This window comes from Lepidochelys olivacea, assembly GCF_965140295.1.
Source record: "Lepidochelys olivacea isolate rLepOli2 genome assembly, chromosome: 10".
Taxonomy (NCBI): domain Eukaryota; kingdom Metazoa; phylum Chordata; order Testudines; family Cheloniidae; genus Lepidochelys; species Lepidochelys olivacea.
In genome coordinates, this window is record NC_140420.1 from 17,767,396 (window position 1) to 17,794,655 (window position 27,260).

At 41.3% G+C, this 27,260-nt stretch overlaps 1 protein-coding gene across 4 annotated transcripts in view; it reads right to left on the bottom strand.

Moving 5' to 3' along the window:
- IQCK (IQ motif containing K) overlaps positions 1-27,260 on the bottom strand; it is a 95,468-nt gene that overhangs the window by 43,490 nt on the left and 24,718 nt on the right. For all 4 annotated transcript variants that reach the window (XM_084641817.1, XM_084641818.1, XM_084641819.1 and 1 more), the window contains exons 5-7: positions 18,454-18,506; positions 18,233-18,310; positions 3,630-3,714 (exon numbers count right to left, since the gene is read on the bottom strand). In XM_084641817.1, the coding sequence (XP_084497943.1) occupies positions 3,630-3,714; positions 18,233-18,310; positions 18,454-18,506 (216 nt within the window). The remainder of the gene's footprint in view (positions 1-3,629; positions 3,715-18,232; positions 18,311-18,453; positions 18,507-27,260) is intronic.

The window sequence follows — 27,260 nt, forward strand, 5'->3', positions numbered from 1 at the left end:
GAAAAGGAGTACTTGTGGCACCTTAGAGACTAGCCAATTTATTTGAGCATAAGCTTTCGTGAGCTACAGCTAACTTCATCGGATGCATACTGTGGAAAGTGTAGAAGATCTTTTTATATACACACAAAGCATGAAAAAATACCTCCCCCCACCCCACTCTCCTGCTGGCAATAGCTTAGCTAAAGTGATCACTCTCCTTACAATGTGTATGATAATCAAGTTCGGCCATTTCCAGCACAAATCCAGGTTCTCACCCACCCCCACCCCCACACCCAAACACAAACCCACTCTCCGGCTGGTAATAGCTTATCTAAAGTGACCACTCTCCTTACAATGTGTATGATAATCAAGGTGGGCTATTTCCAGCACAAATCCAGGGTTTAACAAGAACGTCTGGGGGGGGGTTAGGAAAAAACAAGGGGAAATAGGTTACCTTGCATAATGACCCATCCACTCCCAGTCTCTATTCAAGCCTAAGTTAATTGTATCCAATTTGCAAATGAATTCCAATTCAACAGTTTCTCCCCGGAGTCTGGATTTGAAGTTTTTTGTTGAAGAATTGCAACTTTCATGTCTGTAACCGCGTGACCAGAGAGATTGAAGTGTTCTCCGACTGGTTTATGAATGTTATAATTCTTGACATCTGATTTGTGTCCATTTATTCTTTTATGTAGAGACTGTCCAGTTTGACCAATGTACATGGCAGAGGGGCATTGCTGGCACATGTCCCCAAATGTAAAATAGTTATGGGTAAGGACAAAGTCACAAAGTTCAGCCACCAGGTTAGCCGTGACATTATCGGGGATAGTGTTCTTGACGGCTTGTAGTCCATCTTTGTGTGGAATGTTGGTGTAGAGGGATTCTACATCCATAGTGTTCAGGATGGTGTTATTAGGAAGATCACCGATGGATTGTAGTTTCCTCAGGAAGTCAGTGGTGTCTCGAAGGTAGCTGGGAGTGCTGGTAGCGTAGGGCCTGAGGAGGGAGTCTACATAGCCAGACAATCCTGCTGTCAGGGTGCCAATGCCTGAGATGATGGGAAGCCCAGGATTTCCAGGTTTATGGATCTTGGGTAGTAGATAGAATATCCCAGGTCAGGGTTCCAGGGGTGTGTCTGTGCGGATTTGATCTTGTGCTTTTTCAGGGAGTTTCTTGAGCAAATGCTGTAGTTTCTTTTGGTAACTCTCAGTGGGATCAGAGGGTAATGGCTTGTAGTTCTTTCCCAGACTCTCTCCAAGCTCCTTGCCCAGCTCATGTACGTTTCTGCCATCCCCTTCTGGCTCCTCATCTGATCCATCTCTCTCTCCTGCATCATAGCCTACAGCCACCCACTGTCCAGCACATTCCCCAAGCCAACTGACTCCCAGTCCCAATCTCCTGGACCAGCCAGTCTCAGTCTCACCTACCCCAACTCCCAGTCCCAGTTTCCATATCTCCCTTCACTCCAGGCTCCTTGCCCTAGTCCACTCCCTCCCAGGCCCCACTGTAGGTCTAGCTCTTGTCCCCTCAGCTTTTGAATCAGGCAGCTTCCTCCTTCACGCTAACTGGGCCCAGCACGGGGGTCATTCAGAGCACAGGAGAGACAGGCTCCCTGTCTCAGGTCAGGTGCCTGGACCCAGACCTGACACAGCCTGCAGAGATGCAATTCCAGGTGCTGCTCAGTTCAGGGCTGGTACATGCCCTGTGCAGACAGAATCTTCAGGGACATTAGATGCTAAAATCTACAGAGTCTCTACTGATCATGTGCAAATTATGATTTTTCAAAGACTAAATTTGGCTTGGCCATATTTGGGCAGACTTTTATGAGGACAGCAAAGAGCACATTTTTGATACACAGGCCTCCACTCTGCCAAATTTCAAATGCTGCTTTAAAGCATGGACATGCTAGAGTTTTTCAAAGAAAAGGTTCAAAGAATTTTTAACATTGGCAAAACTATGTATTTTTCCCTAGCCTTGATCTTGGAAATGGCCAAACTGTTCGGAAGATTTTAGCCCAAATGGTAAAAGTTTAGCAAAGTCAGTAGCCACTGAAAAACCGATTCTTAAAATGGAAAGTATTGGGCATGCTACCAGTCCTGCCTATAAACACAATTAAATATTCTGCATATATATTCTCTCTGCCTCATTTTTTTCCCATCATGAAATGGAGATCATGTTATTTAACCTTCTTTCTAAAGCACTTAAAGAGCAATGGCTTTGAAAAATTGGTATGTTAATTAAGAGTCTAACTAGCCAGGATAGTGTACCACTACTCCTCACAAGTCATGCCCCTCCTCCCAAACCTATGCTCTCTTCAATTTAAAGGAATAAACCAGTTATGTACTATTCACTGTTTGGTGTATTTAACTGTAACACTGTCAATCAACTTTCTATTTAATACATTTTATATACATAAAAATTTACTAGTAGAGCTGGTGAATTACAGAAAAATATTCATCTTCTATTATTCAACAAATCATATGTAAGCCAACTATAGAGCAAACTCTGTTGAAAACTGTCAAATAAGAAATTCACCCAATACTACTTACTACACCCCTTATTGGTTTTACTTTCTTTTGCCCTTCCTGGCTTTGCTCTGTGTTTGTTTCCTGTAAGAGATCATGCCCTCTACCTTTCCTAAATATATTCTGTCTCCTTCCATATCTCATTTCTCTCTCCCGCTCTTTATACTACACTTTTTTTCCCCCTTACTTTCCCCCTCAATCTCTCTCATGTCCACCTCCACACCCACACATAGAATTTGGAAATTTTATCCCACACCTACTAGTTAAAGGCTAAAATAAAACTTGGAGGGCTCCCAAGGGAAGACAATATTTCTAAAATAAAATTTTCTGTAAACTTTAGAGCTGTGGATTAATCGCAGTAACTCACACGATTAACTCAAAAAAATTAATCACAATTTAAACAAATAATCGCAGTTTTAATCGCACTGTTAAACAGTAGAATACCAATTGAGATGTATTAAATATTTTTGGATATGTTTCCACATTTTCAAATACATTGATTTCAATTACAACGCAGAATACAAAGTGTGCAGTGCTCACTTTATATTATTTTTATTACAAATATTTGCACTGTAAAAGCGATAAACAAAAGAACAAAAGTAACAAAAAAATCTACATTTGTAAGTTGCACTTTCATGATAAAGAGATTGCACTACAGTACTTGTATGAGGTGAATTGAAAAATACTATTTCTTTTGTTTTTTACAATACAAATATTTGTAATAAAAATAAATATAAAGTGAGCACTGTACACTTTGTATTGTGTTGTAACTGAAATCAAAATATTTAAAAATGTAGAAAACATCCAAAAATATTTAAATAAATGGTTTTCTATTGTTGTTGTTGAACAGTGCGATTAATTGTGCGATTAATTTTTTTAATCGCTTGACAGCCTTAGTAAACTTCTTTGTGAAGAAAACAAAGCAGAGTGCATTGCATTAACTCCTGTGAAAAGATCTGAGTCACTAGACAACTTACATATAAGCATATCCAATGCCAGTGAACCATAGCAGTCTCAAAGTTATTTATAGTCTCTGCTACTTAAAATTTATGTAAGGGTTTTCCCCAGGGCCTTCGCAGTCACACAGATCCAGCATCATACAACATAATTATAGCTGACTCTTACCCGATAACCTCTCCAGAATGATTGAATTATTTTGCATGCTTCTTCTTCCGATAATAGGAGAGACAGTGGAATTGGTGGTCTAGGACTAAAAGAAAAAAAAATAAAAATTGTTCAGCCTTTAAAAATTTTTCTTCCTCCTTTACAATATATGACCCCCAAAAGAGAAAGATAGTTCTGTATCTCTAAGATACAATTTCTTAATACTCCAAAATAAAAAAGTATTACTTAAATAATGTGCCCTTTTAAAACACTAATACAGATACAGTATTATACAAATTGTTTCTTCTCCACAAACACCATAATGTCAATAATATATCAAGGACTGTATTGTTCTGAATTTCCTTCAAGTGTTTTTATTCCTGCATTTTTATTATTTGGTTATTTTTTACTATTTATAAACACTGAAGGGCATGGCTGCAGTAATGGAGTGTACAACTCACAGAGGATCTTTATATGCAGTGTAGACATGCCACTCAAATACATTTTATTCCATAAAACCATTTGAATTACATTCTATGTTCTTTTTAGACTGAATTGTTTTGTTCTGAAAGGATTACTGTTACCATAACCATGTACAAGAAGTCGCAGAGACATGTCTTAACAAGGTCATAAAACAAATGTGGCAATTTTACCTTTGAAATAGTCAGACAAACCTGGCATTGTAAGGGGCCAGAGGAATACAAAGGAAAAGAACTCAACTATTAATTTTCAGCATAAATTGATGGTGATTTGAAAGCATTTACAGTAAATTCTGCTACCAGTCCTAATGAGAATCACTTTACAGTGTAATTAGGTTTCAGTGAATTCAGCTTTACAAAAGCCATTTCACCATGCTTGTTGATGTGTTTAGCTCTCATTTATACTGATCAACAAGCAGCCAGTTGAAAGGATCAGACTGAAAGTAATTTATTTGGTTTTCTTTGATTTTTTTTCCAAAGGTAAGAAAATGTCACACCTCACACTTTAAAAAAATAAATAAATAAAAAAGTCACTGGGCTGCAGATAAATGTTACAACTCATAAGAGTGCCCATTATAAACAGCTGACTTCCCATGACACTAGAATATCTAGCAGAACTTGCTCTGTCCTTAAAAAAAAAAAAAAGAGTCACAGTTTGAGCTTCTGTGCACAAGTTTGATTTGAGAAGTTCAAAGTTTTATGAATCTGGATGATGCAGGTGATCATTTGGACATAATCAAACAAGTGTTTGCCCAAATCAGTCCTTATAACAGAATCCTGTTGTTTCTTTTTTACAGAAATAAGAGATGGAAGTAACCGATAAGGCAATACTCTTTCCAGTGCGGGTTTGTTCCTTACAGTCTGTCCCCAAATGCTTTGTCTAGTCCAACTTTAATTGACCAAAAGACTGGTTCTTCCACCATGTCCTTTGGAAGACTATTCTACAACATAATAGATCTCATATTAGGAGGTTTTTCCATATATTCAGCTCCATTTTCCTTTGCTTAGTTTCATTTATATTCGTCCCTACCGTAGTAAGTTTTCTTTGCCTTTTGAGACCTTTGTCTTAGGGCTTGTCTTTTCTGGAGAATACTTCACTGGAGAAGTACATCGAGTTAGAACATGGCCTCACGGGTGGTGGGTGAACTATGGGCTCAGGGAGACTAACCCCCAGCCTGGCCTGCCCCTTCTGCCTGAGGACCTGTCCCTCCCGCCCTCCTTCCCCCACTGAAGCCTGAGTGCTCCTAGCCCCAGAGCGCTAGGTGAGCAGCACGTGGCCCCCAGCATAGCCTGGCATAGACTTCCCCAGCCTATGATACGTGCGGTCCATGCATGACCTTAATTATTAACTAATACAAAGCTGACCTCAACTCTACAGTCAGTGTACACAGGAACAAATTGTGCTCAACATCCTGTTGACTGAGATTTTTGCCTTCATTTATTTTCTATGAAAGAAAATCGCAATCTGTGTCTGGGACATGAGAAATGCAGACAATAGCAGGAAGAGACAAGCTTTTGAGTTGATGACACCGCCCACAATTTCAGTCCTCACCAGTCATAAGAAAAACGAACCATCTGAATGGACACTCCATAGCAGATGAAACCATGCTCTTGATCATTACATTGATTGCTTTCTGGAAAAAAATTGACTGTGAAATCCTTAACAAACATCAGATTCTCCACAATCTCGTCACTGCTGAGAGGACAGCTATACAGCCCCTGAAATCCAACCACTAGATAGTAATGAAATCAACAGACAAAAGAGGCGCCATCGTAGTCCTCAGCCATGATGACTATGTTAATGAGGCCAACCAACAACTCTCCAACACCATCTATTATAAAGAACTCAAAGAAGACACCACACCGAAATTTAACTAGGAATTTAAGGATATCATCAAATCCTTCCAAAACAACTCCAAGAGAAACTCTACAATCTCATTCCCCATGAACCCACCCCAGGGAGCGTCTACATACTTCCCAAAATACACAAACAAGGGAATCCAGGCAGAATCTGGCCATGGCACTCTTCCAGAACATGGCACTCTGCCAGAACAACAGATGCAAAACCTTCAGACAAACCTCCACTGCTACCATTATCAACACCGCCCTCAACATAGCTTTCAAGATGCATGGGTCCTACCCATGCCTATCACGGCATGTCATGTACCTCATCCAGTGCACTAACTGCCCAAATAAAAACTATGTGGGTGAAACCAGACAATCATTACACTCTCAGATTAAAATGATAGAAGACAGAAACACCATATCATCTGTTGGTAAACACTTTGACCTCTCAGTCCTCATCCTCAAAGGAAACCTGCACAACACCTTCAAAAGATGAGCCTGGGAGCTTAAATTTGTAACTTTGCTGGACACTAAAAATCATGGATTGAATAGCAACACTTGGTTTATGGTTTATTACAACAATGTATAATCCACTAACTCCGTTCCCCTCCCCCCAGCTTCCCTGCCCCCTCCTCCCCCCCATGACTGCAGAGGTGTTAACAGGCCACTTCACCTTGAATGGTCCCTTGAAATATGTGTTAACTACTTATGCTAATCAGTCTGTTCCACCTTGTAGTCAGCTGTGACACTGAATACATTTCCCAGACCTGAAGAAGAGCTCTGTGTAAACTCGAAAGCAGGTCTCTCTCACCAACAGAAGTTGGACCCATAAAAGATATTACCTCACCCACCTTGTCGCTCTCTTTTGTAATGTGTTCATCTATGAATTTAGAGACTGTGCTGTTTTTGCTGATGGACTCCTGCCTGTTGTTCTAAGATTTATCTTTTTGAAAAGGTCTCTATTTTAAACAATGCAAATGAGGACACCAACCTATACATTTTAAAATACAGCAGGTATACAGAAAAACAATGAGCTTTCACTGGTAATGGAACATTAGACTCCTTTGCATCAGAATGGCATCTCCAAAAAGCAGAGTGTAGTCTTGCAACAGTACCTCTAGCCACTCCACTGCTTTTGTTATTAAATAATGGGGATCTATCTGGTTTGCCATCCAAGACCAAATCTGAGAAAGCCAGTGTAAATCAAGCAAAATGGAAAGGACTTAATCTTCAGTGTGGCAGTCACTAGGAAATATCAATCATTTCAGCAGACTAGCTTGAAGGAACAGGAATGAAAGTCATGCCAGGTCCATTTCTGTCCACTGGAATATATGCAATTGGCTTCAGGTCAAATAAAAATAGAATATGAGCAGAGGCAGCCACCCATCAACAGTGAATCGGGGAAGAGGGAATATGTCATTTGTGGCAGAAGACAGCTGTAACACTCCAAGAAGATTTGAATGATAACCAAATGTACGGTAAATGTATTCTGTTTATTTCAAAATAAAAGAGCTTCAAATCATGTAGAGTCTTAAAAGCCAATTCTTAATACACAATGTAGAATATGTTTTACATTAAAAATGGCTACAATATAATAATCTTTCTGAATAACGTGTTGGTTATTATCACAGTTTTTCCACACTTTACCAAATTTTACCAAAATAAAGCAGGAATTGACCAGAAGAATCTTTAATGTCAGGAAGGATGTGCTTTGCTTTCTAAGGAATCAGGCTTGTAAGGATCCCGATAATGAGATATCTATTATTTACATAACATTATGCAGATGTAATTCAGTATGCAGAAGAAATACTGCACACTTGTGTTAGAAAAGTGTATGAAATATTACAAAGGGTTCTTATCGAAGCTCCCAGTTTTATATCTGTGATTTCTATATTGAACTCAGAAGTTTGCTTTCATAATGTCAGTCCTGTTCTTAAAAAAGGGGTGGGGGGAAAAGCATCCATGTCAGGATAGGTTTCAGAGTAGCAGCCGTGTTAGTCTGCATCTGATGAAGTGAGCTGTAGCTCAAATAAATTTATTTATGCTCAAATAAATTTATTTATGCTCAAATAAATTCGTTAGTCTCTAAGGTGCCACAAGTACTCCTTTTCTTCATGTCAGGATAGTGGGATGTGTGTGGTCGTTGGTAAGCACATTGACCTATACTATAGGTACCCAATATCTGTATTACTATAATGCGCAGAGGCCCCAATCAGGTTTAAGGCCCCATTCTGCTGTATAAACATCAGATCTGGTCCCTTCTTTGAGCTATTTACAATCTAACGGTCATTTTATTTTTCTCTCCTCTTTTATTTGCTTGTATTATCATGCAGAGTTTTCACCACGTATAATTCAACATTTGTTAATTGCTCTTTGCACTCAAATCCAATATATTACTTAACAGCAACTGAAAATCTCCAAATTTAGGCCCCAGTCTTACCTGCATACAATCAGTGTACACTGCAGCACGTGTGTGTAGGCCTGGCTAGACATGAGCAATTAGACGTGGGTAAGGTCTCATTTCTTGGGAGACAGGATTAGGGATGTAAATGGATCAGTAGGCTGGAAACTAACTGATTGTGCTAAAATAGGTAAATGGCTCAGTAAGCTAAGAGACAGAACACCCAGGGAACCATTTACAATGGAACATAAGATGAGGCAAAGAGTAAGTCGTAGATGGACAGTGCATGGACAGAGACTGCTGTACAGGACTTGGTTCCTACAAAGTAACCAAGTCAATCCCGAAATGTGTATTGCAATGTACAGTAAGTGCAAGGAAATCTGGGAACGTATATAAAGGAAGAGGTTTTCTGTGTGATTTTGGATGTGGTATGCCCTATTATCCACCTCTGATCAACTCAGTGTAACTGCTGTATGCCAAATAAAAATACCTGAGTGACAAAATCCTGAGTCAAACTGATTGCTTGGGACACCGAGTGGAAAAAGGTCTTGGGAGGAAATCCCAGCTGTCTGCAGACTCCCATTGACGCTGTGTGCAGATACAGGGGAATTTCAATATACATTCAATTTCTGGATAAGGGCCTTATTGCCTCCATATAGCTACACTCTTGAAGCTTTAGGGATTGCCACACTAAAAAACAATTTGACCTGAACTAGGATTATGTGACTTAACACGGTATCCATAGCTATATAAAGGAGACCAACATATATTGTTATCAGATTGATTGTTATGGTTATTAATCTTGAATATTTATATTATAATAGTGCATAAAGCCCCAAATTGTGTGCTGAGCACTCTACAAACACATATAAAGAGAAAGTCCTTGCACTGGAAAGCACATGCTCTAAAAGTCACAGGAACTGACAAAAGGTTAACAGACACATAAATGAATCTGGGACAGACACAATTTTGCTTAAAAAAGTTTATAAGCACTCAAAAGTTCAGATGCTGATCTGAACTAGACAAACCTCCAGACTCTGAAATATTTAAAAAAAAAAATGTTCTCATGACATTTCTAGTATTTCCTGCTGCCAGTCAGTCTGGAAATACTGCAACAGCAGCTCCCTTTGTAGGTGCTTTGCTAATGTGCCTACCCAGAATCCAGAAATGCAGAGGCGTGGAAAATTAAAAAGTATTTTTTAATGAAATGTCTCCAGAAATCTCAGTTAATGGATTTTATTAAGTATTATTTATCCCAAAAGGAGAGAGAGGATCACTTAATCCAAAGGAGACTGCAGCACTGATTTATGTGACTAACTTTTAAATCCAGACAACACCACTAACTACATAATGCATTCAATACTACATGAAGACTCTATGGTTTTAGAGGAATGGATTTACACAGGGACTTGGTGAAATATCCCTTGGGCACTTCCACAGACCTGGTGGAATGGGCACAGAGACCTTGCAAGACAGTTTCTTTGTAACAGGTTGCAATACATTCATTCAACAGTTTGCAGAAACACAGAATATTAGTTGTCTTTTGGAGCAACACCAAAACACCAGATTGAGAAGAAATGATTTGAAAAATACCTCACAATATAAAAAGCTAAAAACCCATTCCTCATCCATTTTATGAAGGGTATTTCTCCTTTGAAAGACTCTGAATGTTGGAACAATCATGTTTGGCCTTCTGAAGAAGGAGAATACCAGCAGCCTTAGACAGTTGTCAGGAGTAAAGCTTCACAAAGTCTTCTCCTGTCTATCAGTTTTTCCTTCCTATAGCTGACAACCAGGACAGGAATGATCAAATACTGCAATCCCCTTTTTTTACATATTGCTTTTTTCAAGAATTCATTGACCTGAGCTTTTGTATCCGTCTGAACACAGCCAAGTGCAAAGCTCCTAAGCCTTGAAGGAGGAGAGTGTTTCATTTTTTAAAATAACTCTCTGCTTTCTTTGCATTTTAGGTAGGAAATCTTTTAGGGGAAAGAATCAAAATGCAAATTTCAGTCTTAACTCATTCAGGGGTTTTCTAGATATTCACTGAAGTACAGATATACACATGTAGAACACAGGCATTTATCTAGGCCAGATTTCTAGAGCATTTTTTGACATCTACAGTGTCTGACAACTTAACAGTTTAGCCCTGCAGTTATTGCAATTCCAATGTATTTGCCAAAATAGCATGCTTACTGCACGTAGTTTCATTCATGATATAGAAGAGACTTGTCTGGCTGTTTCCAAAGGGGGCAAGCTGAGGAAGAATTTCCCCCACTTTATTATTGTTATTTATACAGTGGTAGCAAAGAAAATATGCTAGGCATTGTACTGATATATAGGAAGACAAAATACTTGCCCACAAGAGCTTACAGTATAAAAAGACAAGAAACAGTCATTGGGTGGACGACAGGTATATAATGAATAAGCAAAGTGGCCTTAGGGGTGAGAAGGGAAGCGGAGTGAGTGTGGGACTAAAAGTTAGAAAGTCAGGCAGTCTAGAGGTGGAGGGAGAGAAGCACAATGGGCAAGAGAGTGGGGCAGGGCAGTTGAATGGTAGCAAGGGTACGAGAGGGTTAGGATGAAGGGAGACCACCAACCAACAGTAATCGAAGAGCAAATGGGGAAAAACAAAATCCAGAGACCAACTTTCAGAACTGAGTGAATGATGTCAGGGTATGAAGGCTCCTCTCAGCTGCAGCTGTTGCTCCCCAGTTAGAGAGGGAGAAAGGGAATGTGACAGGTCACTCTCAATCTTGCTGAGAATGGGGAGGCTGGATAGCCCTGATTTACACTGTGTGCCTTCAGCTCATATTGTGGCATTGGATGCTCTGGGGAAGGAGTCATACAGATCTAGAAACAGATTCCATAATCAGGTCCATGCAAGTTCCTTCCAGCTACAGCTGTTGTTCCCCCTGGGTGTCTCTAGGTCTAGTGTGGATGGGAGCTAAAATGCCCTGGTTTTATATTTATCTGTATGCATACCTTTACATATCATTACATAAAAAATAGTGTCATGTGCCTTTGTCCTAGGTCAGTTTTTTCAACCTGAAAACTATGAAATAGTGATTTTCCCCTTACAACACTGTGTCTGCTTCTGATGTAGAACTCTGAGTTTTTAATGGTGAATTTGTGGTTACAGCATGAGACTGGGAGTCAGGAGCCCTAAGCCCTATTACTGGATCCACAGATATGTTGTATGACATTGTGCAAGTTCCCATAGTTCTACACTTTAGTTTGCTCATTTGTACACAAATGAGGCTAATAACACTTCCCTACTTCACAGGGGTGTTTTCAGCCTTCGATGGAAAGAGACTCTTCAATCAAAGGCACATGAATCTTATCCAAAGCCATTGAAGTCAGTGGGAATCTTTCCATTGACTTCAGTGTGCTTTGGATCAGACCCTATAGTCTGTAAGCATGAAGGATTAGCAGTAGTAATCTTTGATATAACCTGTTAGGAAGCCAAAGTACACTATTAATATTTTTCCATTTTCCCCACAGTAATTCTGATAATCTCTACTGTAGATCAAATTTCATTATTCTAAGAGAAAGTTCATTCACAAAAAACTTAAATTACAGTGTAACTATTTTATATATAAACTAAATGCAAAAATACTATGTCAATGCAATGTTAATGTTGCACAGTTTAAAGTGAAAAAAGAAATCATGAAATAAAAAAATTAAGCTTCCTATAACAACATTAATCCTGCCACATTCCTGTAATCAGAACTGTGTGGCTGGACTAGTGTCCATATTGAACTGTTTGTTTGCTTTTTCTTAGAAAAGGTGTTGCTTATTATATCAACATATTAAAGCACAAGCTATAAGAAAGACACATGTAGTCCAAATGAAATGTATACTGAAAGTTGCAGAGCGTGACTGATTTAGTGACAGAGCAATGAAATATTGCAGTGTGCACGAAGCAAAACCTGTGGGAACTGGGCATATTATGGAAAGAAAGAAGTCAGCCACCCATGCAAAATTACCCCTATTGGCCAGCTGAGAACTGACAATGAAGTCAACTGTAAAGGCAGCTGAGACCAGCAGACTTTGCCTAATTAGAATATTAAAAGGAGGAGAAGGGAAAAAACCTAATCTGTATATACAAACACAGATAGATATATATGCTCTACATAAAGCAACTAGCAATCATTTATTATTCAACTAGCAATGATTGCAATAGCAATCATTTATGTACCAGTATATCTTACTGAAATATTTAGCTATGATAAAGGCTATGATCATTTATTTCCCCCATCTCTCTATATTTGTTTCAGTACACACAGATAAGTTCCAACAATGCCAACAGGGAATACGTTCTTTGGAATTCAATATTGAGTGGATACTACTATATACATTTTTTTTAACAAAAGCAAAAATGCAGATAGATAATTTCAATGTTCTGCATATTACTGTTAATTCACAAAAACTGTATAGCTCTTTTCAGAGTAGCAGCCGTGGTAGTCTGTATTCACAAAAAGAAAAGGAGGACTTGTGGCATCTTAGAGACTAACCAATTTATTTGAGCATAAGCTTTCGTGAGCTACATCCGATGAAGTGAGCTGCAGCTCACGAAAGCTTATGCTCAAATAAATTGGTTAGTCTCTAAGGTGCCACAAGTACTCCTGTTCTTTTTGTACAGCTCTTGTAACCCCAGTCAGAAACCTATGCACGAGCTGACCTTGGGTAGAGGACAGAGGAAACTACACAGGTTTAGTTGCAAACAGAGAACTGCATGCTATTGCCTTTCATTCTCGGGCAATGTGGAAGGTAAACTAGAATGAAGCTGTAGTATTTCTAAATTAATATTACACGAGAATCTCATCATATTAGAATTTTTCACAGCACAACAACATTATAGATTTATCCTATTGCTTTTCCCCCACACATTTATCTAATCTGCTTTAGAGCATTGGAAAGCCCGACAAACAAATGATGAACAGGTATAACCCTAATTGCATCTCTACTAAAAATCAGAATGCCAATGGGTTCATGACATGACATGACCCCTGAATTTTATATAATTTGGTTATTTGTGCTTGGGTTTCAGGGTAGTTCAGCTGGAAATATTGCTGAGAAAATGCAAACGAAAGGTAACTGCATTGCTCTTATTGCATATGTATGGAAAGAGTCCAAGGGTTTAATTGTAGCAATCTGTTAAGGGGAACCTTCTACATTTTTAAAATAATGTTTTTTGCTTGTTATAACTGAGGGAATGTTCCTCAGACAGACAGTCATCAGGACAACATCTTTATTTTTTAAAACTGCTTTAGTAACCAAGGTCTTAATACATAATGATAAAATATTTCTCAGTTCGCTTGGTGCTTTACAAAATCCAGTTGGAGATACGGTAACTGCCCCAAAGAATTTACCTACAGATTCCTTCGCTGTTACTGGTTTCAGAGTAGCAGCCGTGTTAGTCTGCATTCGCAAAAAGAAAAAGGAGTACTTGTGGCACCTTAGAGACTAACAAATTTATTCACCCCCTTCTTCCCCGGGCCGCACTATGAATCCCAAGGAAGAGGGGCCTGGAGGGTCTCTACATCCACACCAGCAGAGTGTCCGATGAAGTGAGCTGTAGCTCACAAAAGCTTATGCTCTAATAAATTGGTTAGTCTCTAAGGTGCCGCAAGTACTCCTTTTCTTTTCGCTGTTACTGTACATCTTACAGATGGAAACAATTGTGAAGCTTCATCTGTGGCAAGCTCTCTAGAATTAAAGCTAAAATGTATTCATCGAAACTTGTGAAACTGGACACAGCTTTTGGTTCTTATTCTGACAAAACTTAGGCAGACCAATTTAGAAACACATTATATCAAAAATAAGATTTATAAGCTTGGGCATAGTTTGGGCAGGGAGGAGGGGCTTGGCCCCACAAACTGCAAGCCTCGAGCAGGTGTGGCATTTGCCTCCCCTCATTGGCCTGACTGTCTCCAGCATGTCTATTTGCTCCTTGAGAAGTACTAACATCTCTTGCTGCATGTCTGTCTCCTTTTCCTGTGCTTTTCTCCTCTCCTCTCCGCTCTATCCCTGTCCATTCTGTCTGCAAGGGTGATCCTCCAAGCCATATGCTCAGTATCCAAAGCACCAGAGGCTTGCAGGATCTCTTGGAACATGTCAGCCTACATGCTCTTCCTTCTCCTCCTTATCTGGCTGATTTCAGAGTAGCAGCCGTGTTAGTCTGTATTCGCAAAAAGAAAAGGAGGACTCGTGGCACCTTAGAGACTAACACATTTATTAGAGCATAAGCTTTTGTGAGCTACAGCTCTCTACATCGGACACTCTGCTGGTGTGGATGTAGAGACCCTCCAGGCCCTTCCTCCTTGGGATTCATAGTGCGACCCGGGGAAGAAGGGGGTGAATTGGGACAATAACGGGGGGGGGAAGAATCGCTCACAGGCATGAGTATATGCAAATAGGGCAATTGAACTGAATACTGGCACTGTTTTCCACAGGCAGTGGTGATTTTAGCTGATATCTCACTCCTGAGGGTAATGGAGGCTAAAAGGGAAAAGCTGCTGCATGTGTCCATATGCTGCTAGCTTGTGTGCTGCAATGGCGCCTGCTGAAGTAATTGCTGAATGGCATGGGAAAGTGTCCTACCACAGTGGATGAAATAAGGCAGCCCTCCCCAGAAACTTTTGTCAGAGAATTGCAGACTACCTTCAGGAAAGTTTCCTTGAGATCTCTATGGAGGATTCATGGGCTATCCTGGTGCACAAACAGGTTCTGCAGGGCCCACTCTGTCTTACTGTATAGGGGAATGAGAAGCAGATAGCAACTCTACCTCTACTGGTTATTTCACTACCTCTTCTAGCATGATTTAAAAAGAGTAAATGAACACGTGTCCCTGCAATATCAAAGCAAACTGCATACTTACCAGAGGTTACTTCCCCTGCATCAAGCTTGCCCATACTGGACTCTAGGGATTGGCTCAACTGTTCTGGAGTCAAAAAGAGGTCCTGGCTCACTGAGCCACTGGATCCCCCAGTCACCTGTCCCCCATACTCCTCCTCCTCCTCTTCCTCATCCAACACCTCCTCCTCACTGTTCACTCTGGGGGCCTGTGACTCCAGCTCCCCTAAAGTCGCAATGGGCTTAAATTGCAGCAAGGGAGGTTTAGGGTGGACATTAGGAAAAATGTCCTAACTGTCAGGGTGGTTAACCACTGGAATAAATTGCCTAGGGAGGTTGTGGAGTCTCCACCATTGGAGATTTTTAAAAGCAGGTTAGACAAACACGTGTCAGGGATGGGGTCTAGAGCTTAGTCCTGCTTTGAGTGCAGGGGACTGGACTAGATGACCTCTCGAGGTCCCTTCCAGTTCTATGAAGTATCCATGGGGCTCTTGGAAGTGGTAGCGGGGTCTCCCCTGAGGATGGCATGCAGCTCTTTATAAAAGCAGTATGTCTGCACTCCGCACCAGAGCGACTGTTAACCTCCCTTGCGTTTTGGTATGCTTGCGGCAGCATATTGGCTTTCACGCGGCACTGCTGTGGTCCATCTTGTAGCCCTTCTTCCCCAGGCCCTGAGCAATCTGCTCATAGATAATGACATTTCTACAGCTGGATTGGAGCTGTGCCTGCATAGCCTCTTCTTCCTACAGACCTAAGCGATCCACCACCTCCTGTGTACTCCAGGCAGCGTGGAGCCAGCATGGTCAGCTGGGTACTTGCTAGGTGAGCTCTCCACACCAAGCAAACAGGAAATGGAATTTCAAAAATTCACAGGGCTTTTAAAGGGGAGATGTGTGTACCTGTCCACCTGGCCTCTGGGCAGCAGAGTTAAAAATGATGACCAGAGCGGTCAGGTTGGGGCACTGTGGGGCACCTCCTGGAGGCCACTAAAGTCGACGTAAGTAAAACAGTGTATACACTGACACTGCGTTGATCTAACTACATCGACCTGAGCACTACACCTCTCGTGGAGATGGAGCTATTAAGTCAACATAGCAAACAAGTTACATTGGTGGGAGTGACATTTTAGCGTAGACGCTTACAGAGTTAGGTCAACGTAAGCTGCCTTGAGTCGACCTAACTCTATAGTGTAGACCAGACCTTAGTCACCTTCAAAAATTCCAACTCCCATGTCAGTTATAACAGAAATATGATACTATCTGATGGCTGTTCAGTAGCCTCTATGCAATTAGTATGACTGTCTCACTCCAGTTTAAAGCAAGCATCCAAATCTCAAAATTGCCGCTTGAAATGGCAATCTTGTTGGTTGAGATAGTAAGCAGCTAATGGGTATGGAGAATGAAATTTATTAGTCCCTAGAAGTTGTCCATCTAAGGTAGGTTTGAGCCACATTGGCAGGGAAGTGTGAAGAAACTTGTTATTTCTGTATTAGGTGTCTGAGGGCATGTCTACACTACAAACTTAAGTTGACCTATGTTAGGTCGACTTACAGCTGCTACTCTCCTTCTGTGGGTGATGTGCATCCTCAACAGGAGCACCCCCACTGGCTGTGTGGGGGGCTGAGAGCCAGAGTTCACAGCTCTGCGCAGCTCCACACCGGTAGCCTAGCTGCCCCCCAGGCTTTTGGCTCCTACCTCCCAACTGGAAGCAGGGATAGCCATCTGGGCTTCTCGCCTCCCTGTTCCCCGCCAGGAGCAAGGCAGGGGGCAGCCTCCTGAGCTACTTGCCTCCATTCCGGAAGCGGGCAGCCAGGCTCTAGCTGCCCAGTTTTCTTGTCAATTTCAGGGCTCCAGCATGGAGCCCTGAAATTGACAAGATACTCAACAGCTGAGGTAAGTAACAGTGTCTACACAGACACCACGTCCTAACTACATCGACATAAGCTCTACGCCTGCTGGAGTTATGATGTCGGTGTAGTACGGCACTTACATGGGTGGGACAAGGGCGTAGTGTGTACACAGGCAGCTTACGTCAACGTAATTATGTCATACATCAACCTAACAGTGTAGTATAGACCAGGCTTGAGTGTCCACTTCTCATTCACCCTGCTCTCTTCAAAGGCCTATGAACATCAAGGAGCTATTCTCTCTCTGAGGCAGTGACTCAGAGTTTTAGGTTTTTCCAAGTGGAACCCTATAGCAAGATTTTCAAGAAAGCTCAGCTCCCATTTTGGCATCTTAATGAAATGGACAGATTTTCAAAAAAGTCCTCAGCACCCAAAAGCTTCCACTGGCAACATATCTGGCCACATCATTAAAGGTGCTTAAAAGGGAATTCTCTTGAAAATCTGGGCCATAAAATTTTCTTACTCCTTCATTGTGGGCTGTTATCTCCCCTCCCCACTCCCCCATTCTTTTCTCAAGCAACAGCTGCATTGCTGGACAAATCATGCAACCAAGAAGAAAAAGATTCCTCCAAAACTATGATACAGCCCTGTATTGGAGGAGTAATAGGGAAAGCTGAAGAGGGAGACAATTAACACTTTACTCCAGAAACAGAAAGTGTCATCTCTTAGATACAAAATCATGAATAATATGCAGAAGAAATGCATCTCGATGCCAAGTGTTACTACAGGGATTTTTAAACAAGCTGGTCACAGTATGGAGGAACAAATTTCTAAACCTCAAAGAGGTTCCTAATCATAGCATTAGCAAGCAATATTTAAAACCAGGGTTATTTGTTCATTAGTATAAGGATTTTCATAATACCATCAGGCAATTTGAAATTCCCTGCACTTTAGAATAATGAAATGTTTAGCACTCCCACAACCCTTTCTGTGCAAATGATCCTGGCACAAAATATCTTATAACTACCAAATTAACAAGCACCACAAAGACCCTTTGTTATGCAAGAATGGTGAAGGACACTTCAAGGGGGACAATTTTAACACATTTAAGCTCTGTTGTTTGGGGAGGGGGGAAATTAGGGGGAAGATGAGAAAAAAGAAAAAAAATACTGTTTGAATATTGCATAATACTTACTGGTCCTTTAGCCAGTCCTTCACAAAAGGGATGGAGAAGAATTCTGTGAATGGCTCATCTTTCCTCTTTGGATTCTGGCTGATAATTATATCATATATATTTTTTAAAATACAGTTAACAGGAAAACAACAACATTAATCTCAATTGTTGTTATTCTACTTATAAATTTATGTTGCTGAATCATTCAACAAAGTTAATATTTAGAAACAGAATTAACTTACTTGTATAACCACTCAGTCAGAAAATCGCAGGAGATAAATTTGGTCCTTTTTCTCTAAAGATAGAAGATAAAGAATTTGAAACTATTACCTTTTGACTGGTCACACATTTTAACTAGTGCTGAGGAACTGCAGCTAAGCTGATTGCCATTGTTAAATAAAATATACAGTACATTACTGTGTCTATTTTAATTTTGCAACTGCCAAGCATCTGTGGTTTAGCCAAAGCTGTAGAAATGTCATTTGTGGAACCACTTTTCAAGCCAAGTCTAAAGATGAGTAAAGGAAATATGTCCATTTTGACATTTACACTAGGATTTTGATGCTTGTTGCACTGCAGTTATAACAAATTCCTTCCCAATATCATTCCTTCCAAATGGTGGTCTTTTCAACTGAAGGAATTAATGGATTTGATGTAAGAAACTGTATATTACTATACATTGTGTTCAAAGGTGTTATCTCAGACTTACAATGTCTCCTTAACCTACTTATGACATATTTTTCATCCTCAAAGAATTTCACTTTGACATAAATACTTTCTCACTTTTGATTAACATGGCACATCAAAGTGTTCAAATCACTGCAACACACACAAAGAATAGATTCAGAAACACACTACACAATTCTGTAACAAAATGCTTTACCATTCACTTATAACAGGAGACAAGATACGTATATTATAAACTTCAACGTGCTTGCTGTAATCTGACATTGTTGAGACAAGGGAAGACAGGAAGAATAGTAAGCAGAATGTGCTAGGTCCCAAGAACCAAGCTGGCAAGTATACCTGGCAGAATTCATGCCCTTGACTTAAAATTAAGAGGCTAAATTCAGCACAGTATAATCAAGCACAATTCAACAGAGGACACAAGGAGCTGCATTTATGTATCTGATGGCAGCATTCAGCCACATGAGCCTGTTCCTGCAATATACTGAGCACCCTCAATTTCCACTGAAATCAGTAAAAGTTGAGGACATCCAAAACATCCCATGATCTAGTCCACGCTTTTTTGTTGTTTTCCTTAATCTAAAATAAGAGTAATCTGATACATAAAGTAATGTTGGCTGTTGTGTATAGAAAACAATCTTTTCCATACAAAACCTTACCAGTGGATACACAAGACTCCAGTCTCTCTCTCTCTTTTTTTAATTGGGCCCCTATTATGGACAAGATAATAGCACTGAACGAGAACTTTACATAGGAGATAGTGTGAAACTGCCCCAATCCAATGGAGATGAGGGAGGCAAGCTTCTTGCCCCAGTGCACCTGACCAATTCAGTAGGCAGGCGGGTGTGAAGGGGAGCAGGACCATACCCCACTTTGGGGAAATTTGTGCATCCATAGGAAAACAGGAGCAGCATAGAGACTGTGAATATCTCTAGCCCTTGTCTGTGGTGTCTGGAGAAAGAAGCAACAGCACTATGGCCAGGGACACTCTGGTCCTATAAGTTCAGTCCCTCAGGTAAAGTACCATTGAAATAGGATTTGCCAACTTTCATGGGTTTTTTGAGAGTCTCGCAAGAGTTGGTGCTTTTCTTAGAAGCCCCAACTCCTGGAGACAAGTGATCATGTGAGAATCACAACTTTCATTTAACAAATAAGTAAGTTTCTAGCCCTTACAGTTGGGAGAGGGGAAAAGCTTGAAAATGCTGAATCTTAAGTGCTTAAAATTAAAACAGAAGGTAAATAAAAAGAACTCAACATTTTTTTGAGTTTGAAAAACTCAATTTTTCAGCCAATCTTATGATTTCTGGGGGCCTGACTTATGTATGACTTTTGAATACTTGGGGTTGACATTACTGGAAGTTACCCTTTTAACTTTTGTAATAAGGTTAAAAAAAAAAAACAACCAAGCAAAATTGCATATATTTGGACATTCAATGTAGCATTAGAAAAACAAACATTAGTATAATCTGAAATCCAGGGACCTGGGTGACTCCATTAAAAATGTTTTTAGGCCAGGATAATTTTAGATTGGTTGGCAACATTAAAGATCATACCAAACCTGATATGCATGCACAAAGGTGACTTTTGTACTTATAAAAAGGATACATAATTGAAACTTTTGCTTTGATATGTTTAATGCAAGCAAATATTATGCAATTCACATGCCACTTTTCTACTCAAGATACTGGCTGGCTCTACTGCACTTGCACTAGACACTAATAAACAAACTGTTCTGTTGTTGCCATACACAATAGTAAAATGAAAGTTTATTTTCTCTTAAATTATACATTACTATTCAATTCAGACACATTGCATCTTTCTAAAAGTTAGTATTAATGAGAACACTAAAATATAACTGTGGGGAAATGAAAGAAGGCATCTGAAGTAAACGCTCTGAAAATCATTTAAATTAGCTAGCCATAAATAAGCTGCATAATGACAACATTTCTTTTCTTTTCACAGCATTGTTTCTAATCGTATTTACAGCACTATTTAGTTTTGAAGTTTCATTCCATACAGTTAGCAAGTGCTGCCAGAGCTACTATTAAAATGGGCAAGCAACCTGATATGTAAGGGGCACGCTGAGAGACTGAATCACTTCTGAAGCAGAGAAAAAAAAAAAATGGAAGAAATGTTGTTGCTCTTTTGTTTGGTGCCAGTGTGGACGTGTTGTGCATACCCAGGCACACACAGAACAGTCAAAGTATTGTGCCATTGCTCAGCTAAAAGTATTATCCGTAGGGTGGTCCAGAGAGAGAGGTGGAAACTTTGTGTGACCTTCACTTGAACATCCCGGTCCACAAATACATTGCACATTACTAACATTCAAGGATAAAGCCCTATGTGCGGTGCAATCTCCCAAACTAAATGCACAGGATCAAGAGCAACATTTGGAGCTAGAGATCAAGTGAAACACAGCTAGGGTGAAGGACACAGAACCAGACGCAAAGCAAGATTAAGGTCTAAGGATCAAAAAATGATCTAGCTGAAGTCAACCGCAAAACTCCCATGGTCTAGAAATGTACAGCAATTTGGCCCTAAGTGCACCACTAGACAGGAATAAGAACCTAGCTGTAGAAGCAGCAGGAATGATTCAAGAACCAAGATTACAAGCAGCAGCCAGCATTAGGATTTCATAGCTGGAACTGAGAACATAGGGCAGAATTAATGATTCGGAGCCAAATGTAGCATTCAGGACCAACTGGCAGGATTCCGTGCCAAGCCTTGGGAGCAGCAGACAGATGCACTGGACATAGGAAAAAGGACTAACGCACTTGCAGTTCCTAACGCATTTGCAGCTATTTCTGAAAAGACACCTTCTGTGAGCTCCCCCCTTCTCTTTCTCTGCCCTCAAAACAGCAAATTGCTGCAGACAGCTAATGTCATGACTTCCTCCTCTAATCAGTAATGTTATCATCAGCATTATCACGCTAGTCATGGACTAGGTCCCTATTGTGCTAGGCACCATACAAACACAGAACAAAAAACAGCCCCTGCCCCAAAGAGGTTACAATCTAAGTTATTCTTTGCTTGTGAACCAGAAAATTGACAGGTTGGTTTCCCTCGACATTCCTTTACAACACAGGAAGAATTTTAAAGGGCCAGGACTGTAAATCTTTTAGGGCAGAGGGATTTGAGTGTGCACCCCCTTAACCTTACCTTGTAAACGTCATAGAAGCAATGGTGTACTATTGATCAAGTATAGGACAGCTTTTAAAGTCCATCCCAGGACTACTAGGAACTTTGCCAATGAAGGCTGCCTGTTGAATTAGTCCACCTTTCAGCTGGCTTGGCATCCTGGGGAGCTCTTGGATTCAGAGGGAACAGAAGTTGTCAAGAGCACTATTTTTAATTTTTGCTTGGCAAAGAGGTGGTGACGTTTACTGTTGAATGCAGACCGCCTCAAAGTTATCCAAGCCTTTGTCACCAACAGACAGGATTTTGTAGAGTGCTCTGCCTGGGGCTAGCCTTAAAGATGTGTGCAGAGTGTGGCTGTTTACTTACGCTACACAATGCTGCACAGTGTATGTTTCCAAGTGAAATTCAAAGCATGGGTTTTAATTGGGATCCTCATTTTTCTAGAGATTGTCTCTCTGTGCTCCATCCTAACAGTTGAGAGAAGCAGAGGTGCTCTTTCTAAAAGTTCAGAAACCTGAATGTCCAAGGTCTGCAGACTGGGTGTTCTCAGTTGGGCAGTTCTCAGTTCTGGAATTTGAGGCCCTGTTGATCTGAGAAAGCTTGAGTTTGCTTACCTTCAAAACTGACCTCATTTTTGTCTAAGGGATGCTAGAGATGGGCTTTACATTTTCTTTTGCAGAGGGGGCATTTTGCGTTCCCCAGTTAGTATTGTGTTGGTATATTGCTTCAATTTATGCAATCTTATAATTTATGTAGATGAACTTACAGGTGGTAATAGGTAAATTTTATGAATTAGAAAAACATCTTTAAATAGAGGTAATTTTATAGTTATAATGATACCGTGTTTTTCACCTGAATCATTGATTCTAGGCACCCTAAACAATAATTATAAAACAGAGCACCTGTAGTCTAAAGCATAAATGAATGTTCATGGATGGTGGGTCATATTTGCTTTTAAAGCACAGACCTAGAGCCTGATGGTGTGAATTAGGCACTGGCCTGCATTAGGTGTGGTAAAGATCTGTAGTACCCAGCGGGAGCTTCAGAAGACTCTGAGGGACAGAGGCACTCAGTGCCCTATCAACGTAGAAAGCTGTTTCCTTGAGGTAAAGCCTACTCTTCAACTAAGGAGGAGCGCTTATCTGTTAAGCTGATTGAGGCCCTCCACTATGTCTTAGGGAACCACTTCACACTGGTCACAGACCCTGTCCCTCTGAAATTCCTATATGTCTGGTGCATGAAGTGGTATCTGTCCCTGCTACCTGAAGTCTTTCAAGATGCAAGAGAACAAGGGTGGTGCCACATTATGCCATTTCTGTCCTGCAAACGGATGTGCGTGTGTTGGGGGAGGGGGAAGGTATAGCTTTTGCTTGGTGCACTCAGGGGCTTGGGGTCTTTGGGAGAGGGGAGTAGGTGAAATCTATGATGTGTAAATAACCCACACTAAGACATCATACACAGTCAAGAAGGAAAGGGCTTAACTCCATTCAAAGGAAACTAGGCAGACAGCTTCCCCACCTTGGAAAAGCTACTCAGCATGCCAGCAGAAAAAGAGAATCTCCAGCTAAGCTCCACCCTAACCCTAAACAAAGAAAGGGCTCTCAGCAAAAAGAAGGAAGTGTTCTTTCAGAATCCTCCCAATCCAGGGATGCAGAGCCGGGAGGCTCCAGAGTTTGTTGCTTTTTCAAGTCTAGTTTTAAGTGAACCAAAAGAAGGTGCTTCTGCCTTCTGCTTGGGAAAATACAACAGATCTGTATCTGAAGATTTTATAGTTGAAAGAATGGAGCCTACTTGCCATATTATCCCTTTATCCTAAATCCATGGATTCCTTTCCTCTGCACAAATATGATGCAACTGAGCTGCCACAGGAGTTAGAGGGTGTGGACAGATGGAGAAAAAGCTGTTGTACATCATGCTTCTCCTAAAGGGTAGGGGATTAGTGCACAGACATGAACTGGGGACCAGTGGAATGTTCCAATAGGAGGAGAGGGGATCAGGAGCAGCAGTGAAGGGCTAGTTCTCCAAAGTGAAAGACTCAGGGCATCCATATGGCTAAGTAGCCACAGATCTGAGGTTAAAAGCTAGAGCTGCAAGTGAAAGGGATGATACCTTGGAAATTCCACATAAGTTTTCCTGGTAAGTCTTTCCCTCCCGTAGGAAGGTGTGATGTGGCCCATGGTCTTTACCTGACACAGGAATCAGAGTATAAAAAGCATATATGCTGACATACATATATGGCCCTGGGACAGAGGAAAGTTTGAATAATATTTTAGAAAACAGGTGAGGGGAAAAGCATAATGGTAAAACGTTATCAGCCCAGAGCTGCTTCACAGCAAAATTCTCAGGGTTCACATACAGCTAATTTCCATTCCAGCATCTGGATGTGCAGAAACAAAGAAGTCTCCCAGAGGAATTTTCCTGGGCTTGCCATGACAATACCAGACGCTGTTCCTAGAACATCAGAACACCCTGTAGCTCTGAGCTCTAAAAGACCAGCTCCTTCACAAGAGAGCTTTCTGTTAGGTTATCAAGAATTAACATCTGAACTAGAGGGCCAAGTCCTGACCTTGATTATACCTAAAACCAACTGGCAGACTTTGGCTCGATCTCTTTATACTATGGTTTTTCTAAGTCATAGTATTAAACTAGACACTGTTTAATGGATCCACCATACAGTGAACTGCTTTAGAAAGTAAAATCTATATTTCTTTGACAGGAAGGCATTAATTATCTACCCTTCACTCTGTTTTAAGTAATTTACTCTTTCCTCTGCAATGAATAATATAAGAGTAACTAATCAAAACAGTGGTGCAGTCACCATTGAAAACAATCAGCCAAATCATCATTGGTGTATCTCTATTAAAGTTAGTGGAGTTATACTAGGGATGAATTTGGCCTTTTATGAGGTTTTTTTACGCTATGCCAGTGTTTTCCAACTGTGGGTTGCAACTACTACTGGACCGTGGCATGTAAGGCTCTGGGTCACCTTGCTCTGGTCAGCACCGCCGACCGGGATGTCAGAAGTCCCATAGACGGTGCTGCCCAGCTAAGGCAGGCCAGTGCCTACCTTTTCCAACACTGTGCTGTGCCCTGGAAGTGGCCAGCAGCGGGTCTGGCTTCTAGGCAAAGGGGCCACGGGCCTCCACGTGCTGCTCCCACCCCAAACACTGGCTCTGCACTCCCATTGGCCGGCAACCAGCCAATGGGAACTGGGGGCATGGTGCCTGAGGACGAGAGTCGTGCAGAGCCACTTGTGCACCTCCTCCTAGGAGCCAGACCTGCTGCTGGCCGCTTCCAGGGAACAGCGCAGTCCGTGGTGCACCCTGGCGGTGCTGCTGGCTGGGAGCTGCTGGACGCAAGTCTGCACGTCGCTACTGAGCCCCAATCCCCTGCCCCAGCCCTGAGCACCCCCAAACCTGGAAACCCTGCACCCCAAACCCCTCATCCCTGGCCCCAGCCCGGACCCTGACCCCTCCCACACCCCAATCTCCTGCCCCAGCCCTGAGTACCCCCAAACCTGGAACCCCTTCCTGCACCCCAAACCCCTCATCCCCAGCCCAGAGCCTTAACCCTCTCCCACACCCCAACCCCCTGCCCCAGCCCTGAGGCCCCCCAAACCCAGAGCCCTTCCTACACCCCAAACCCCTCATCCCCAGCCCCAGTCCAGAGCCCTGACCCCTTCCCACACCCCAACCCCCTGCCCCAGCCCAGAGCCCCTTCCCATTCCCTGAAACCCTCATTCCCAGCCCCACCCCACAGCCCTCACCCCCGCAAGCCAACCCTTTGCCCCAGCCCTGAGCCCCTCCAACACCCCAAACCCCTCATCTTCAACTCCGTTGCGTTGCGAGCATCAACCATTTTCTTCAACTGGGTCCCCAGAAAAAAAGTTTGAAAACCACTGTGCTATGCAACTGTTATCAGTGTTAGTCGGTGAAATTTGTGGTTGTACAGCAGCCTGGCTTTAGAAGGAAAAAAGTGACATAAATTGACCTGCTCTTGGCACATTCCTCCTATGCTGTTCAGGACAAACACAGGAAACGTCTGCACATTGTGTATTGTTAACCTGCTGATGTGTTTATAAACTATTTATACACAGGAATCATTTTCCATTCTTTAGCCACATAATTATATGTTATGTGTTAAGTACAAAAATATTGCTAATGTCTAGATGAATTAATCGTGACCACAATTCCATTCACTTTCCTGTATATACTGTACTTTTTTAATGTAATATATTTTGTCATGAGCCCAGCCGCAACCTCCCTTTTCTGTGGCTATTTGTATATAACCTGAAAGGAATGTCAGAATAATGTAAGAAAAATGTTTAAATTTCGTTAAATTTTTATTCTGAAAAATGAATGCATCACTCAATTCTCAAGTGAGAAGAGGTGAAAAAGTCCCTCTACTGACAACAATAGAAAGCAGAGTGGACAAAGCATGAAAAAACATACCATAGGGAAAAATCCTGCTTCAGCAGGGCGAGACGCTGGGTGACATGATGTTCTCTTTCATCTCTAATCTAAAAATGTAGTTTTTTGCACCCTATTTTTATATTCATATCAGCTTGAAGTCTAAGACTACAGACAGCAGTTGGTTATTCTTAATACTAACGCTGTTGAATTTCTTATTATTTATTTGGACTTTATAGTGCAACAGCCAATTTTAAACTCCTGTATCTACTTCTCTCTCTGCACTGGATCTCGCCAATTTCTTTCAAGAGAAAACTGACAAAATACAACATGACTTTCCCTTTCTCCTTCCCCCTTTCTGCCCTACAACTCTCTCCTCCCTTGTCACCGATGCAGAAGTTTCTCATTTACTTTCCTCTAATGCCACCACTTGCCCCAGTGATCCCCTTCCATCCCATATCCTGATCTCTCTCAAACCAATCCTCATCCTTCCCTTACCCTTCTCCTTCACCTTTCACTATCCTCTGGCTCTTTCCCCTTACAATACAAGCATGTGTTAGTCTCTTCCACTTAAAAAAAAAAAAAATCATCCTTGACCCCACTTGCCCCTCCAGCTACTACCCCATCTCCTTGCTGTCTCTAAACCCATTGAACGAACGGTTTATAATCTCTGTCTGGAGTTCTCCTTCAGTTCCATCCTAGACTCTCTCTAGTGCTGCCTTCACCCCTTGCACTCCACTTTGTCAAACCACTCTTGCCAAACTTTCTAATAACCTTGTCTTAACCAAAGCTGAGAACCAGCACTCCATCCTCAT